General features: G+C 35.6%; 1 protein-coding gene across 1 annotated transcript in view; it reads right to left on the bottom strand.

Annotated features, from left to right (window-relative positions):
* Positions 1–1,481: 1,481 nt before the first annotated feature.
* Positions 1,482–15,746, bottom strand: part of SPINK5 (serine peptidase inhibitor Kazal type 5) — a gene marked incomplete at its 3' end in the record, with an annotated part of 69,330 nt that continues 55,065 nt past the window's right edge. The window contains exons 25-32 of the mRNA XM_037801467.1: positions 15,064–15,191; positions 14,820–14,898; positions 12,617–12,744; positions 11,808–11,880; positions 9,792–9,919; positions 8,902–9,001; positions 3,946–4,076; positions 1,482–1,548 (exon numbers count right to left, since the gene is read on the bottom strand). Of these exons, the coding sequence (XP_037657395.1) occupies positions 1,482–1,548; positions 3,946–4,076; positions 8,902–9,001; positions 9,792–9,919; positions 11,808–11,880; positions 12,617–12,744; positions 14,820–14,898; positions 15,064–15,191 (834 nt within the window). The remainder of the gene's footprint in view (positions 1,549–3,945; positions 4,077–8,901; positions 9,002–9,791; positions 9,920–11,807; positions 11,881–12,616; positions 12,745–14,819; positions 14,899–15,063; positions 15,192–15,746) is intronic.

The following is a 15,746-nucleotide window of genomic DNA, read 5'->3' as shown; positions in this document are numbered from 1 at the left end:
ATACAGAGGGAACTGAAATTTCACCCGTTCTGCTCCATGTCTAAGGTACCTCTTGTTCTAATGATCTGGGTACCTCTTGTTCTAATGATCTGTTTCACAAGTTAACACCATAATTACTGTCTTTCTATGGTTTCTTTTAAACAATTCTAGTTGAAGGAAATCAACCAAAAATTAAAGAAAGGAACTGCTTTAAAAACTCCTTCCTGCTGAGCCCTGGCAAGATTCCTCATTATCTGAATAAAAACATCTTATCATCATGACTATGCAAAGTTCCTTATAAAGCAGTTTTTTGTCAAGGTGCCTACACAGAATGAGAATTATAGCAAGGTGTGGTCTACAGATCATGCACAAGGATTATTTTGACCATATTTCTATCCTCTCTGTTCTGAAATGCATGCAACCAGGTGTGTTTGTAAAGCGGGGTGATAGCATATTCTGTCAATAAAATAGGGAGCAAACCACTGAGAATTTATATGTAAGACAGAAAACACATTATGGGGGCTAGAACACAAGTTTAAACTCTCTCATTTTATGGATGTGTAAAGACCCAGAGAGGAAGATGATATGGCAAGCCTACACAATAAAGGAACAGAGGTCTTAAAATTTTATCTCAGTACCCTGCCTACTCTAACTCGTATTCCAGCTGCTGGTGTGAAACCAGAAACACCCCAGCTAACAATGGTGATGATGATAATAGAAGGTGGAATTAATTTGTCAGATACAGTGCCAAATGCTTATAATTTGGGATTTATTGATTTTCAGTAGCTCAGTGAGGTCTTTGGCTTAGAGTATTTAAGTAATATGCCAGAGGTCTCATATTTAAATATATTTAAACAACAACAAAAACTGTATTTGAACCCAGATTTATCTGATTACAAAATATTTTTCTTACTTGAAAATTCCTAATTTTTTTTGCAATTTACATACTACCTGGCCTGAGGAAGAGATTCCTCAAATACATCCACCAGGGAGAACACCAAACTCAATGCCTGCCAAGACATCCTTTTAGGAGTTTAAATGAAAAAGGTCAATTTTCCAGTTGGAAACAGTTCAATGCACTATAAAGTGCAAGATTATGGGATTATATAGAAATGTTATAAATCCAGCTATCTCACTTAGTAAGACAGTATCTGACTTCTGTTGGTCTCTATTTCATCTTTTTATTGTAGATCATGGATAATAAAACCTACCCTTCAAAGTGTGAGAAGTTTAGAGGTATTGCTCATTAAAAAACATCTATTAATGAATTCAGTAAACAATTTTTAAATGTTAACTGCCATATTATTTCCACACATTTTAGTAATTACTTAATTATCTTCATAATGAAGAGTGACCAATTCTGGGGTCACATGACCTAGTATCACTTCCCTGGCCGGAGAAATGTCCCCTACCCAGTACAAAACAGAAGCAGGACCAATTGGTTCTTCCATTATAACCATGAATACCAGTGTACTTACAGATGTTGGCGTGCTGGGAGATGTTGTTCCTGGTGTGCTATTCTTCTCACACTTCCCTTCACTACGTATACGTACATTAGTTTGGTTCATCCTAAAACCAGAATAGAGGAAACTTCGAAGATAAGAGTACTCACAGTTATAACGAGAAAACAACTAAGGACTAATGCAGGGAATGTTGGACATCATGCTTGAACTGAAAGTAGGGGTAGGGCCTGGGATCTTCCAGTAGATATCAGCCAGGTTCAGTCCCTCCCCCCGATTTAGCTCCTGGTTTGTTCCCTAGCCCTGAGCCTATCCATCACATTTCATTCAGTTATCTATCCACATAATCACTGAATGTTAGAACTTGGGGATCATCCATTCCAAAAGCCATTATTTTATAGATGGGAAAATTGGGTCCCAGAGAGAAGTTTCATTTTATTAAGTATCTATAATGTGTCCTGGGGACTATAAAATAAAACAAGATTCAGTCACGTAGTCTGAATTTGACAGTTGGAAACAATCTTAAAGGACATGAATTTTAATGCCTCTCTTTCTTACGAAATGTTATGGTTCAAGCTTCTATCTGTTTGCCTGTGCTGATGGGAAACTCATTGTCCACCAAAGCAGTCCTTTTTGTCTTTGAACATTACTGAAGTTGAAATTGCTTCCCTACAGTTTCCTCTAAAGCCACAGAAACAAGTATTATTCCCTCTTGCCTAGGATAGCCTGAATGTTCTTGTCTCCATTTTATATACTCCCAGTTCCTTTAGCCAAACAATTTATTCTGAGCTATGCTTTATTAATATCTTCATAATTTGAGTTTCTGACTTTAAAGTTCCCTTAAGTATAAGATAGCTTGTTGTGGATTTACTCAGATAACAGAAAGCTTGAAGAAAATTAGATGGATAACTTAGGCCCCACATTTGCAATAAAGATGAAAGCAAGTATTTCTGGACTGAAGATAAGGTATATATAATGACTGGATTTCTAGATGGCTCTAATCATTCTTTAAGTAAGGGTTTCTTAGTTCTTGAAACTATAAGTTCCATGAATGGATTTCAAGTGGTCCATGAACCCACAGATATGCACATAAATTATTAGTGTGGCATAATTTATTTTTCTTCCCTGAAAAGAGGTAACTTTCTTCATTTTATCAAAGGAATCTTTTGTCCCCAAATGTTTAAGAAATCACTGTCTTAGATATAATAGTAATGTAATAAGGAGAAAAGAAAACTGTATTTAGACCCAGATGAGCAAGATTAAAATCTTGGATGGTCTATTTCCCAGCATTATGACTATGAACAAATTACCTGGATTCTCTGAGCCTCAGTTTCACCATCTGTACAACGACGATGATACCCGCTGTAGAGCAGGTTGGAAGGACTCGGTGACTGGATGTGAAAGTGCCTTGCCAACTATCAACTAGCTATGGAGGTGAGAACATGCAAAGCACTCATATTCAGATTTTATTTTTTTAAGTATATGAACTGAGGAGTGGCTTATTCTTTAACACTGAAAAGGAAATAAATGAGAATTCAAATATTTTTCCAGGATTGAAAAGCAGGATATCAGGAAGTCCCATTCCCACGTTGCTTTCCCCTTAGAAGGATAGTGTGGTATATGGACTGCAATGCTAGTCTGGGTGGGGTGGGGTTCAAGGGTCAAGGTGAGCCACCAATATTTCATTTAAAGCTTGGAAAACAGAAACGGGGAGGAGCTGAGGAATATTGCAGGAGTAAAGGGAAATTATTACCAAAACCAGATAGCATTTGAACAGAATAGCAATAACAAAGATACCACCAAAAATAAAAGCTGTAGAATGAATCACTGGGACTTATCCTAAAACAAAATACTTTCATATCTAGCAATTATTCTCAATGCTATAAAGTTAGCTAGCTCAGAGAAGTCCTCACTTCTCAGATGAAGAAACTGAATTTCAAAATGATGAGATAATACACCCATGGATGCACACAGAGGGATAAATTTGACAGTAGGCAACCATGTGTGCCATTTGTCAGTGTACTTTCTTTTGCATGTTACCACTTCCTGCTCCAAGCAGAAGGCTTCTAGAGGATGGGAAATCAGCATTTCCCATGCACTGATAGGACCCTCTAGAGATTAAAGGCTGGGCTGATTGCATAGCAGTGGCTCTCAACTACTTTTTCTCTGCTATACACCAGATGGATGATGTTTCACACTCTCATGGGTACACACAGGCTTATAGAGATGTTCTGTAATCGCTGAAACCCCACCACTTTTTTCTTTCTCCTCCACTGAGCAAAGTATGTATTAATGTAGATAAGCAATTTTTAAAAAGAGATAGCCTTAAATCTTCTGTATTTTGTACATAAGCAACATCATTCACAAGTTTTGAATGTTTGACTGCTATGATTCATAAATTATTTGCAACAGACCTCAAACTGATTATCACTGCACTGTGTTGGGTTAACACTATAGTTGAGAACCTCTATATTGGAAGATTAGATGGTGCAACTTGTGTACTTACAGGTTTTCATGACAAAGCATGCAGGGATTGTTGTATGTCTGTCCATCATCACCACAGACAGGCTGATAATTCTTTGGGCAAAGGTAACCCATCCTAGGCAATATTCGATAGCGTTTGCATATCACAGAATCCTGAAGAAGCAAAAAATAAAACGGACTTGTTCAATGGCATTAAGGCCATTGGTTGGTTTCCTCAATCACATTTGAGTAAATTATTAGCAGAGGAACTGTAATATCAGTCACACAAACGCATGTATTTATTTCATGCAAGATTAGGTAGTTTTAATCTCCTGTATGTGGCTTCTTTTCAGTAGAGAAGATAAGAATCTAAAGAAAGAAATAAGGCAGAACAAAGCAATAAGAAAAAAGAAACTGCATGATATTGGGCATGTGGGTAGGAAGAAAAAAATGATGGTAATTGTGCTATGAATAATATTCTTTTTTGTTTTTAAATTTAGTCACTGGTTAGAAACAACCTAGAAAGGAAAGACTGAGAGGCAAATACTAGTTAACTGTGTGAATTTTGGGGTATCATCTCTGTCACTAACTAGAGACTGATTTATCTACTTTCTCTGAGCTTTAATTTTCTCATCTGAAAAAGTGTGAATAATAGTAGCTCTTATCTCATATTGTTGTTTTAGGGGCTTAAATCAGATAATGCATTTAAATGCATGTTCAAGTGTTCAGTAAGTGGTAGTTGTTAGTATGTTTTCCATGGTAAAAAATATTTTCTATTTAGAGGAGGGAATGAATGTATTTGTTCTTTATAATCTTTTGGAAGAGTGAATTTAATAATCATAATAAATTTTATTAATAAAAATATGCACAAGAGTAGGATTAAAGGAAAAAAGAACATAAAGACAAATTTAAAGCCAATAGGAATATAGGAGATTTAAATCCAATGATATCTGTTATTTCATTAAATATTAATACACTAAGTACTTTAATTAAGACACAGATTGTCTGCATGGAAAAAAAAGACTCAGCAATATAACATTGACAAGAAATACATTTTAAATATAGGAAACTGATAGATTGAAATTGAAAGGATGGAAAAATTATGCATGCAAACAGTAATCATGTGAAAATTATAATATTTATTAATAACTCTAAGAAAAGAAACATTAGCAGAGATAGAGGAGTCTTTCTAATGATAAAATGACAAATTCATCAAAATCAACCCTAAGTTTGTATGTGTGTGTGTGTATATATATGTATATATATACACACACATATATATATACACACACATATACGTATATAAATTATAGTTTAAAAATCCATGAGGCAAAAAAATGACTGAAAGGAAAAACAGGCAAATTCACAAACAGAATGGAAAAATCTAACACACCTCTTTCAGTAATTGATAGAACAGACAAAAGAAGTCAAGATATATATTTGAACAACAATATTAACCAGCTTCACCTAAATGATGTTTATAGGACTCTACATCTGACGATTGCAGACTACTCCATCATTTCAAGTGCACATGAAATAATTACCAAAATAGAACATATTCAGGGCTATTAAATAAGTATGAATTCATTCCAAAGAATTGAAGTCAAAGAGTAAATTCTCTGCTCACAAATTATACTAATAATCAATATGATAATGAGAACATCCCCAAGTATTTAGAAACTAAGCAACACATTTCTAAAGAATCCACTACTCAAAAAGTAATCATAATGGAATTTAGATATGTTTTGAACTGAATGATGATGAAAATAAAAACTATCAAATCCCAGCAGTTAAATTAGTGATTTAAGGGATCATTATAACTTTACATACATTAGAAAAGAAGAAATTTTAAAATCAATTACCTACACTTGCATCTTAAGAAGCCAGAAAATGATGAGCAAATTAAGTCTAAAGAAAACTGAAGAAAAGAAATAATAAAGAAAAGAGAAATTGATGAAATAGTTAACAGTTGTTTGAAAAGGCTGTTACATTTATAAGTTATTGCAAAATTAATCAAAAAGGCAAGAAAATACAAATTAACAATATCAAAAATAAAAAGGGACATCACTACATTTACTATCACTATTAAAAGGAAAATGTAGAAATATTATCTATAGACCAATAAATTTGACAATGTAAATGAGATTAACAAATTCTTTGAAAATCACTTTCTGAAACAAGACACAAAAAAGAAGTAGAAAATTTAATAGTATTTAATAAAAGAATAAAGAAGTATTTGCTTGTTTGTAAGTTTTGCTCAACAAGTCAAGCATTTAAATGGACTGCTTTATAATGTGGTGAGTCCCATGTCCATAGAGATATTCAGGAAGAAGTTAGATAAGCACCTTCTCTGAATCTCAAGCATAGGTAGTATGAACCAAATACATCCTTAGTATTCCTCAAGTAGCTGCTGCTAAAGCATTCAAAACTACTAATAAAGCATCACAGAGAAGAAACAGGTACAGGCATCAAACCTGTAAACAAATCTTGACTCCACCTTCAAAATATACCCAGTATCCAACCACATCTTTAGACCTCCATCTATATGTTCTATGTTATAAGACAACATCATCTCTTGGCTAGCTGGCTGCCCAGCTTTTGCCCTTGCCTCCCAGCAGTATATTTATAATGCACCTAGAGATATTCTTTTAAAACATAAACCAGATCACATCACTTTCTTTCTCAAAATCGTCAAAAGGCCCAAAACCTTAAAATGGTCTATAAAATCCTTATAGCCTCTCTTTATCTTTCTGAGTTCTTCTCTTACAGCATTCTCCTGAGGTCACTCCATTTCAACTATGCTGGACTTTTGCTGTTCTTTGGCCCCTTCCTTTTTCTGGAATCCGTCTTCCCCCAGGTATGCATATGGAATCAATCCCCTTAGGCTTTGGTGCAAATGTCACCTTCTTAGAGAGCTCTACTTAATGCTAGCATTTACTAGCATTACTAGACTGTTTTCCTGCTTTCTTTTCTTTTCTTTCTTTGGCTTATATTTTATTTATTATCTATTGTTTATTTGTCTATGTTCCTCCAATGTAACATAGATTCCATGAGTGTAGACATCTGTGTGTTTTGTTATGGCTATTGATCCAGCATACAAATATAATGCTGGAATTAGTAGATGCTCAATAAATATTTGTTGAATGAATAAATGGACTGCTAGATGGTTGGAAAAAATGATTAATGAATGTCACGCTCTTCTTCAAGAGAAAGCCCAGCGCAAAACCAGATTGTGGATGAGGAGGAAAAACGAAGGAACTTCTCGTCTACTGGTGATGTTCTATTTCTTGACCCGGATGCTGGTAACATGGGTGTGATCACTTTGTTACATTTCATTTAAACATACACTTACGTGTACTTTTTCTATATGACTATTATACTTCAGTAAAATGTTTAAATAAATAATAGATTTTGTGAATCATTCTTTTCTATGCTTAGGAATCCTCATGCAGTGCCTAATTTACTGAAAATATGTAATTCAAATCTATTTCACTTGTGAAGTTCATGTATTTTCCTAGATAAATTGGGTAAAAAAATTAGACAAAATTCATGTTTTATACCTTTCTTTCTCCTTTTCTGGAAAATCTGCCCAGGTGCTAAAGTCTCCCTTTTAGAGCCCTACCTGAGATTCCATGCCATGAATTTACCACATGCTCTCATATGCACTTTTCTCTTTTCCACCCCTCACTTTGCCAAAGATCTAACAAAAAATCTGATTAGATTAATTTTCCCTACAGGACGCATTACTTTGTTCCACCAGTCTGTATTCTAAATTAAAAGTTTTAACTTTTTGGTAGAATTTCGTTAAGTGTGAGTATGCTAAGCATATCGTTCCAAGTTGCTGGGGAAAGAATTTGTTTGGGATAAGGGAAGGAGAGGTGAGTGCTGATGATTCTTTTTGGTCTCCTGATATTGCAAAATAGAGGTACCTAACTACTTATTTGAATGCATTTGAGATCAGTCACGTTCTTTACACATGCATTTTTTTAATATTCATTTTATTGAGATATTTTCACATATGATGCAGTCATACAAAACTAAGCGTACATTCGATTGTTCACAGTACCATGACATAGTTGTGCATTCATCACCAAAATCAATCCCTGACACCTTCATTACCATACACACACAAATAACAAGAATAATAAAGTGAAAAAGAGCAATTAAAGTAAAAAAGTACACAGGGTGCCTTTGTTTGTTTGTTTGTTTCCCCCATTTTTCTACTCATCCATCCATAAACTAGACAAAGGGGAGTGTGGTCCTTATGGCTTTCCCAATCCCATTGTCACCCCTTATAAGCTACATTTTTATATAACCGTCTTCAAGATTCATGGGTTCTGGGTTGTAGTTTGATAGTTTCAGGTATCTACCGCCAGCTGCTCCAATTCATTAGAAACTGAAAAGGGTTGTCTATATTGTGAGTAAGAGTGCCCACCAGAGTGACCTCTCGGCTCCTTTTGGAATCTCTCTGCCACTGAAGCTTAATTCATTTCCTTTCATTTCCCCCTTTTGGTCAAGAAGATGTTCTCCATCCCCGATGCCAGGTCTACTTTCCTCCCCGGGAGTCATATTCCACGTTGCCAGGGAGATTCACTCCTCTGGGTGTCTGATCCCACGTAGGGGGGAGGGCAGTGATTTCACCTTTCAAGTTGGCTTAGCTAGAGAGAGAGGGCCACATCTGAGCAACAAAGAGGCATTCGGGAGGAGGCTCTTTGGCACAATTATAGGGAGGCCTAGCTTCTCCTTTTCACATGCATTTTTTAATGTCCTAAATTGGCTTGGAGAAGCACTGACAATTTCAAAGAGCACAGAGAATGCATTGATGAGTAACACCAGAACTCCCACAAGCATGACCTGCACTTAGTCCTCAGAGAACTTGAGACTGCGCTGAATCAGACTTCCCCAGATCCTTCTGTGGAAATGGGATTTATAGAGTTGCTTGTCAACAAGCCTAAAAGAACAACAGAACTAAGTTTAGCTTTTCAGCTATTTTTCTCACCAGGGAAGAATTGGTGTGATCCGCACTGTCTTCTTCTTCAGAAGCTCTAATGTGAGATGACTTTGCATGAGTTCTTGCCCTTTCCAACACTTCATTTTGACTAGAGAAGGAAACAAAATATAATTTAAAATGATATCCACAAGGGCCTCCTCCTAATGCCTGTGGGAGGTTAAAAAATCCTAATAAAACATGATAGAATGAAAAACCATTTTATTAGAGTATGACAAGGACAATAAATTTAGAAAAGACCTCATCATTTAGTCTCTTTAAGTAGGTTGCCTAAACTCCCTGAGCTTCGATTTCCTAGAACATAAAAGGAGTATAGTATTAATACTTCCTACCTCAAAGAAAATACAGTCAAAAGCTAAATAAATAGTATTGTTGTGTTCATAGTGTTTATCACAACCATAATCATCAATACTGTCATCATTATCTATCATGTCCATTGTTCTCCAAATCTGGTTGCTTACCAGAATACCAAAACCCTTCTTAAAAAAAAACAACAACAAAAAAACAGATTTCTTAGCCTTGAATATTCTGATATAATGTTTTGGAGGTGTAAAAATCTGTATTTAAAAAACAACCCTATTGGAAACAAAGATCTGTAACAATTTCCTTTAATGGTGATCCTGAGAGTTGCAGATTTTTTGTTTTTTTGATCTAACTAATACAGCTAATAAGTACCATGGTTAGAACTTTCGTCCAAATTTCTTGTCTCCAAGTCCATGTTTTCTTTCTACTATGTCAATGGTTCTCAATTTAAGGGCCTTGAATATAAAGACTTATTTCGAAGGTCCCCATGGATTCATGAGAACACATATTTATTCAATCAACAATAAAAAATGCAGTCTCCCTACCAGTTGAAAAGGAAGCAGAACCCTCTTACTCACAAGACAGTTCTGCACATATGGCATTTGTTCTTATAAAACTTTCCATCTGCACCACGCACAGGGTCATTCTCTCGAGTGCAGGTGAGCTCGTTGTTCCTTATATACGCCCGAAAGTTCCCGCACCCATCCTAGAAAATTGAAAAGGGGAATTGAGAAGACTTTGCAAATGTTGTTTTTTTTTCTTTTTTTTTAAATTAAATTCAGTTTTATTGAGATATGTTCACATGCCATACAGTCATTCACAGTGTACAATCAGTTGTTCACAGTACCATCAAATAGTTGTGCATTCATCACCCCAATTTATTTTTGAACATTTTCCTGACACCACAAAAATAAAAATAAGAATAAAAAATAAAAGTAAAATAGAACACCCAAATCATCCCCCCCCATCCCACCCTATTTTTCATTTAGTTTTTGTCCCCATTTTTCTACTCATTCATTCATACACTGGATAAAGGGAGTGTGATCCACAAGGTTTTCACAATCACACTGTCATCCCTTGAAAGCAACATTGTTATACACTCGTCTTCAAGAGTCAAGGCTACTGGGTTGGAGTTTGATGTTTCAGTATTTACTTCTAGCTATTCCAATACATTAAAACATAAAAAGGGTTATCTATATAGTATGTAAGAATGTCCACCAGAACGACCTCTCGACTCCATTTGAAATCTCTCAGCCACCAAAGCTTATCTTCATTTCATCTTGCATCCCCCTCTTGGTCAAGAAGATGTTCTCAATCCCAGGATGCTGGCTTCAGACTCATCCCCAGGAGTCATATCCTGCATTGCCAGGGAGATTTCCACCCCCGGCAGTCAGATCCCACATAGGGGGGAGGGCAGTGAGTTCACCTGCTGAGTTGCCTTAGCTAGAGAGAGAGAGCTACATCTGAGCAACAAAGAATTATAAGCAGGTTTAGCCTCTCCTCTGCAGTGACGAGTTTCATAAGGGCAAGCCCCAAGATGGAGGGCTCGGCATACCAAGCCATCAGTCCTCAATGCTTGTGAGAACATCAGCAACAATCCAGGTGAGGAAGCCCAACACCTCCACATTTTCCCCCAGCTCCTCCGGGGGGCCCTGCATATATATTTTTATTCTCCACCCAAGTTACTTTGGGATGTGTTGCTATTTCACTCTAACCTATACAAACCTACCATATCTCACTTCCATGTAATGCAAACATGGTTTTAAGAAGTCCCTTCTTGGCTCAGGGCTCAGACTCACTACACTTATCCTGGCAGAGGAGGACAAGGAACAACCAGAATGAAGCTGAGAAGCTTTCCATTCTCAGCTTCATTCCAAACCTCTCTGCTCTGGTCTTGGAAATGTGGGAGAAACATAAAACAACACTTGATAGACCTCCTTGGGCCCCTCTCTAACTCCTTCCATCCTTCTTTTCCTCCATTTTCCAAATAGGGGCACTGTTTACCAAAGGACAATCTCATAGAAATCTAACTCTACAAAAGTGATTATCACTATTAAAGGACTGAATGAAGATGCCTTCTTTGCAGTCAGGAAGAGGAAACAGAATAGGCCGCCTCATGCATGCACACTATTGACGCATTGATACTGAGAAAATCACCTGGAGAAACAGTAAAAGACATCAAGAAGAGAAGCTAAAGGACAGGCTTGAGATTAGTTTATATTACCTGAATTATTAAATTCAATGTCTACAAGATACCTGAACCCTCATTCACATTTAAAGTCTCACAGATAAGCATGCAGTTGTGGTGGTGAAGAATTTCATCCCTTATTTTTTGATCAAGATTTTTCATAAAGAGGAGGGTCTAAAGCAAAAATTGACACATACTCTTGGAGAATTTGCTACAAAATCAAGAAAAGCATTAAACCCCAAAGCCAGAAAAAAAGTTTTATTATGGCCTAAAGTGACAAAACTGGCAAAACCATTTTTTCTTTGAAGTAAAAGCTTAGCATTTTTATTATCCAAAAATTGGAGGAGAATGCAATGCTCTGAATGTGAGATTAAAATAGCTATCTTGGCGTCTTTTAAGAAATAACCTTTGCATCATTTGAGGGCTTGGCGCTCGATTTTTCTTCATCATTCTTTTTTCTTTCATTAGCTTCATGCTCACTGAAGAATAAAAAAGGAGAGGGGAATTTTCTTTAACAAAGTATTTCTCTAATTCTAAACATTAGCAAATTTAACACATTTTTCTCACATTAAAAATATTTAAAATTTCCTTCTTAAAATTAATCAGCTCTGATTGTTAGAATTTCCATATAATATATTTGTAGCAATGCTATCAACTTTCATTAATTCAGTTACTACACAATCATCCATAATGATATGATCCTAAAAGGTCACTATTTTTTTTCTTAATACAATATAGTTATGGCTTTAACATACAGAGTTGCCTCATTTCTCCCTTTTACTTTTCTAATTAAATTACAACTAAACTTTACAGTTTTGATTGTTCCATATATAATTATCATGCTTTGAAGTTTAAAAACATTTTTACAAATATTATTTCCTTGCATTTCCATAAAAACTGCATGTTGTAGGTATTTTTCCCATTATATCGATAGAAGGAACTAAGGCTCTGCAAAGTGAACTGACCTGTTCCAGGTTACTGAGCTGAAAAGCAATGATTTTGCCGCTATATAACCACTGTCACCCTACTCCAGTGGCTCCAGATATGCTTCTCTTTATCAAAATAAAAATATCTTGCAAAAGTGCTTAGGAAATTTACTGTCTTCTGCAAAAGTGGGGAGCTATTGTATTTTTAATGTGTGAGGCCAAGTAATAGGAACTATTTCTTGATACACAGGTAAACATATTAAACTGATAAATAAACCTCTTCACCTACAAGATTTTCTGACACATAGCACACTTATTGACGTGCATCTTGCCATCTGGGCCTCGAACAGGGTCATAATCTTTGGTGCAGATAAACTTTCCCTCTCTTACCAGATGACGGAATTCTTGGCACTCATCCTGCCAGTATGAGCAAAAAAAAAAATGTTAATACCATTAACTGATGTTTAAAATTTGAAAACACGATTGGCTGGTTAGATATGAATTCACCACATTTGAGGGAAGAAAAAAAAACTAGATAAAATGGTATTTCATAGATGGAATGTGTTTTAAAGACATGTTATTCAATTTCTTCTTAAGAAGCTTGAATACTCTCAATAGCATACCTCTCAAACGAGTTTTTTGGCCCAACAGAATTCCACTACCACCTAAGTCAGCCCATTCCATTTTGGGGCAGTTTTCTATTAGGCTGAGCCTTGAATCTGTCTCCCTGCAATCTGCAACTCTACTCATTATTCCACACATGGGGATATAATTCAAAAACCTTGGAATGAATTAAGAGATACTCTTCTGGCCAGACATACGAACATGTAAACTTTTAGTTTTGTTCTTCAATAAGAAAATTTTTTAGAAAATTATTATTAGATGCATATTACATGCCAGGCACTCTTTGTGCTCTGACTTTCCCTCAATTATTATAATAATCCTACAGACACATATTATTCCCATTTTACAGATGAGAAAAATAAGGCTTAGAGAGATTAAGAATTTAAAGTAAATTTTTGATTTGTGACTTAAAACCTGCTAACAACCAGATTATATTGTCTCTTCTTTGCTTTTACATGGCAGAAAACAAAACTCCTATCCATTTGGAAGAAGAAGGTGTTATGCATTTTTTTGTTCATTGAAGAATAAGGACCTTAAAAAGAAGTCAGTGGGACTGAGCCTACAGAATCTGGCTTCTGTTGAAATCTTTAGAGATCTATACAAGTTTATCTTCAGTTTTCTCTAAGCTCAGAAGTCAAAGTAGACATATGGGAATATTACAGTAAAAAATACTGTAATAATCTAGACTGTAGTTATCCATCTTTCTTTAAATTGTGATACACAGAAACAATTCCAGACTACGTGGATCTGCAGTGTTTTAATAATTCCCCGGAATTGAATGTCTCACAACCATCATTTTCAGAAGTTAGAAATATTTTTTTCTTCCTGGCCCACAATACCACATACATATATGTCAATTATAGCACTGATCTGTCTGTGTTATAGCCCTTGCTTTAAGGATTTAGTCTCTGGCTCTTCTATTTATTATTTATGTGTCATTAACTTCTCTGAGATTTTCTCAACTGTAAAATTGGAACAATACCATTCACTGACTGGATTTGGGAAAGGGTTAAATAGGTTAACGTATGTGCTGTGTAAAATTTATTTTGATTTGCATGTGTAGACATGACCCTAGGTCTTTTTGTCACAAAAAATCTGGATTTTATATATATGCTTTTCTTTTTGAAACTTCTAAAATAGATATCATGACATTGAACATTGATTAAGATTTTAAATAGAATAGATGCCAGTAGAGATAATTTGAAGTTGTATAGTAAAGTCTTTCCTCAGAGCCATTCGTATTTCAAAACGTGCAACAGAAATTCCCAAGATAGTTTTAAATAATGATAACTACTATTACTGCTTTATTGTGCTGAGTCAGTACAGACCTAATGAAAAGCTGCCTCACTAATGGAAAACACTTCCTGGGGAATTTTCACTATTTTGATTTTTTAATTTGAGTCTATAGATGGATTAGAAAAATTGTGTTGTATCATATTCTATGTTCTGGTGTTGTCAAGCTTTGAACATTATAAAGCCAAAAATTTAACACCAGATGCTGCTAAAGAACCAGATCAAAAAGTTATCATCCAGAACTCAATTTTCAATACTTGTCCTCTAGCTTGTAATTGCTGGCATCTGTTGCTGGATTATTTGTTTGTTTTAAAGTTCCATAAAAGAAATCGATGGGATAACAACGATAATTCGACAATTATCAGTGGTCGTACAAATGTGTGGTAAGTGCATCAGGGTTGCTCTTAGGATACTTAATAGCATGCTATTTGCTTTGCAAGATCTGGCCACGTTTTTCTTGTTCATTATTTTAATTCCAAAGAGTGGGACAGAGAAAATGTTCCATAACTATTTGTTGAATGAATCAACCAAATAACCAACTAAATTTATATATTAGTATATCTAATACATAATACCTGCTTTTCATTGTTCTTTCCACTAGTGCTTCTCTGGCCTTCCTCCTCTTTCTTTTTTCTTTCAGCTGCTTCCTTTTCTCTGGAAGAAAAAATGAAAAGGAACTTTTCAACCAAAGTGAGCAAACATTTCCTGAATTACTAAAATATCTGCTTAAGAAAAAAATGTTATTTTCCTCAACTGATGAGAGATAAATGGTATACTTTAAATGGCACAATCAAAAGCCTGTATTTTAAAAATACATACAGTTTTTCTTTACACATGGCACACTTATTGTTATGTGTCTTGCCATCTGGATCTCGGACAGGGTCATTTTCCCGAGTGCAGATAAGTTTCCCATTTTTCATTTGACCTCTAAATTCTTCACATAAACCCTGGAAAGAAGGGAAGAACATGTTGGAAATACTGTTTTTGCATGTTTTTTTATTAGATTTGAAAATCAGAAGATTTCAGTTCAAGAGTCAGGCAGCCACTTAACCTTGCAGAATAACAGCCTCGTGAAGATGTTACATCCCCTGGAACCTGTGAATATGTAGCAAGGAGGAAATAAATTTCCAGAAGGAATTAAGGTGACTAATCAGCTGACTTTGAGATGGGGAGATTGTCCTGGATAATCCAGGTGGCCCCGCTATCATCACAAGTGTCTTTATAAGTGAAAAAGGGAGGCAGGAGAGTCAGAGTTAGAGTCATACCTTAAATCCACTGCTGGATTTAAGGTTGGAGGAAGCAACCACAAACCAAGGAACGTGGGGCGCTCCTGGAAGCTGGGAAAGGTAAGGGAACAGATTCTCCTCTAGAGCCTCTGAAAAGGAACAGATCCATAATGGCACTTTTATGTTAGCCCAGTGAATCCGTTTAGGACTCCTGAACTCCAGAAATGCAAAACCATCAGTTTATATCATTTTAAGCCACAACGTTTTAGGGATCTC

Source organism: Choloepus didactylus, chromosome 13, assembly GCF_015220235.1.
Source record: "Choloepus didactylus isolate mChoDid1 chromosome 13, mChoDid1.pri, whole genome shotgun sequence".
Taxonomy (NCBI): domain Eukaryota; kingdom Metazoa; phylum Chordata; class Mammalia; order Pilosa; family Megalonychidae; genus Choloepus; species Choloepus didactylus.
Note: the sequence above shows the minus strand (reverse complement) of the source record. Positions and strands in the feature narration are given on the sequence as shown.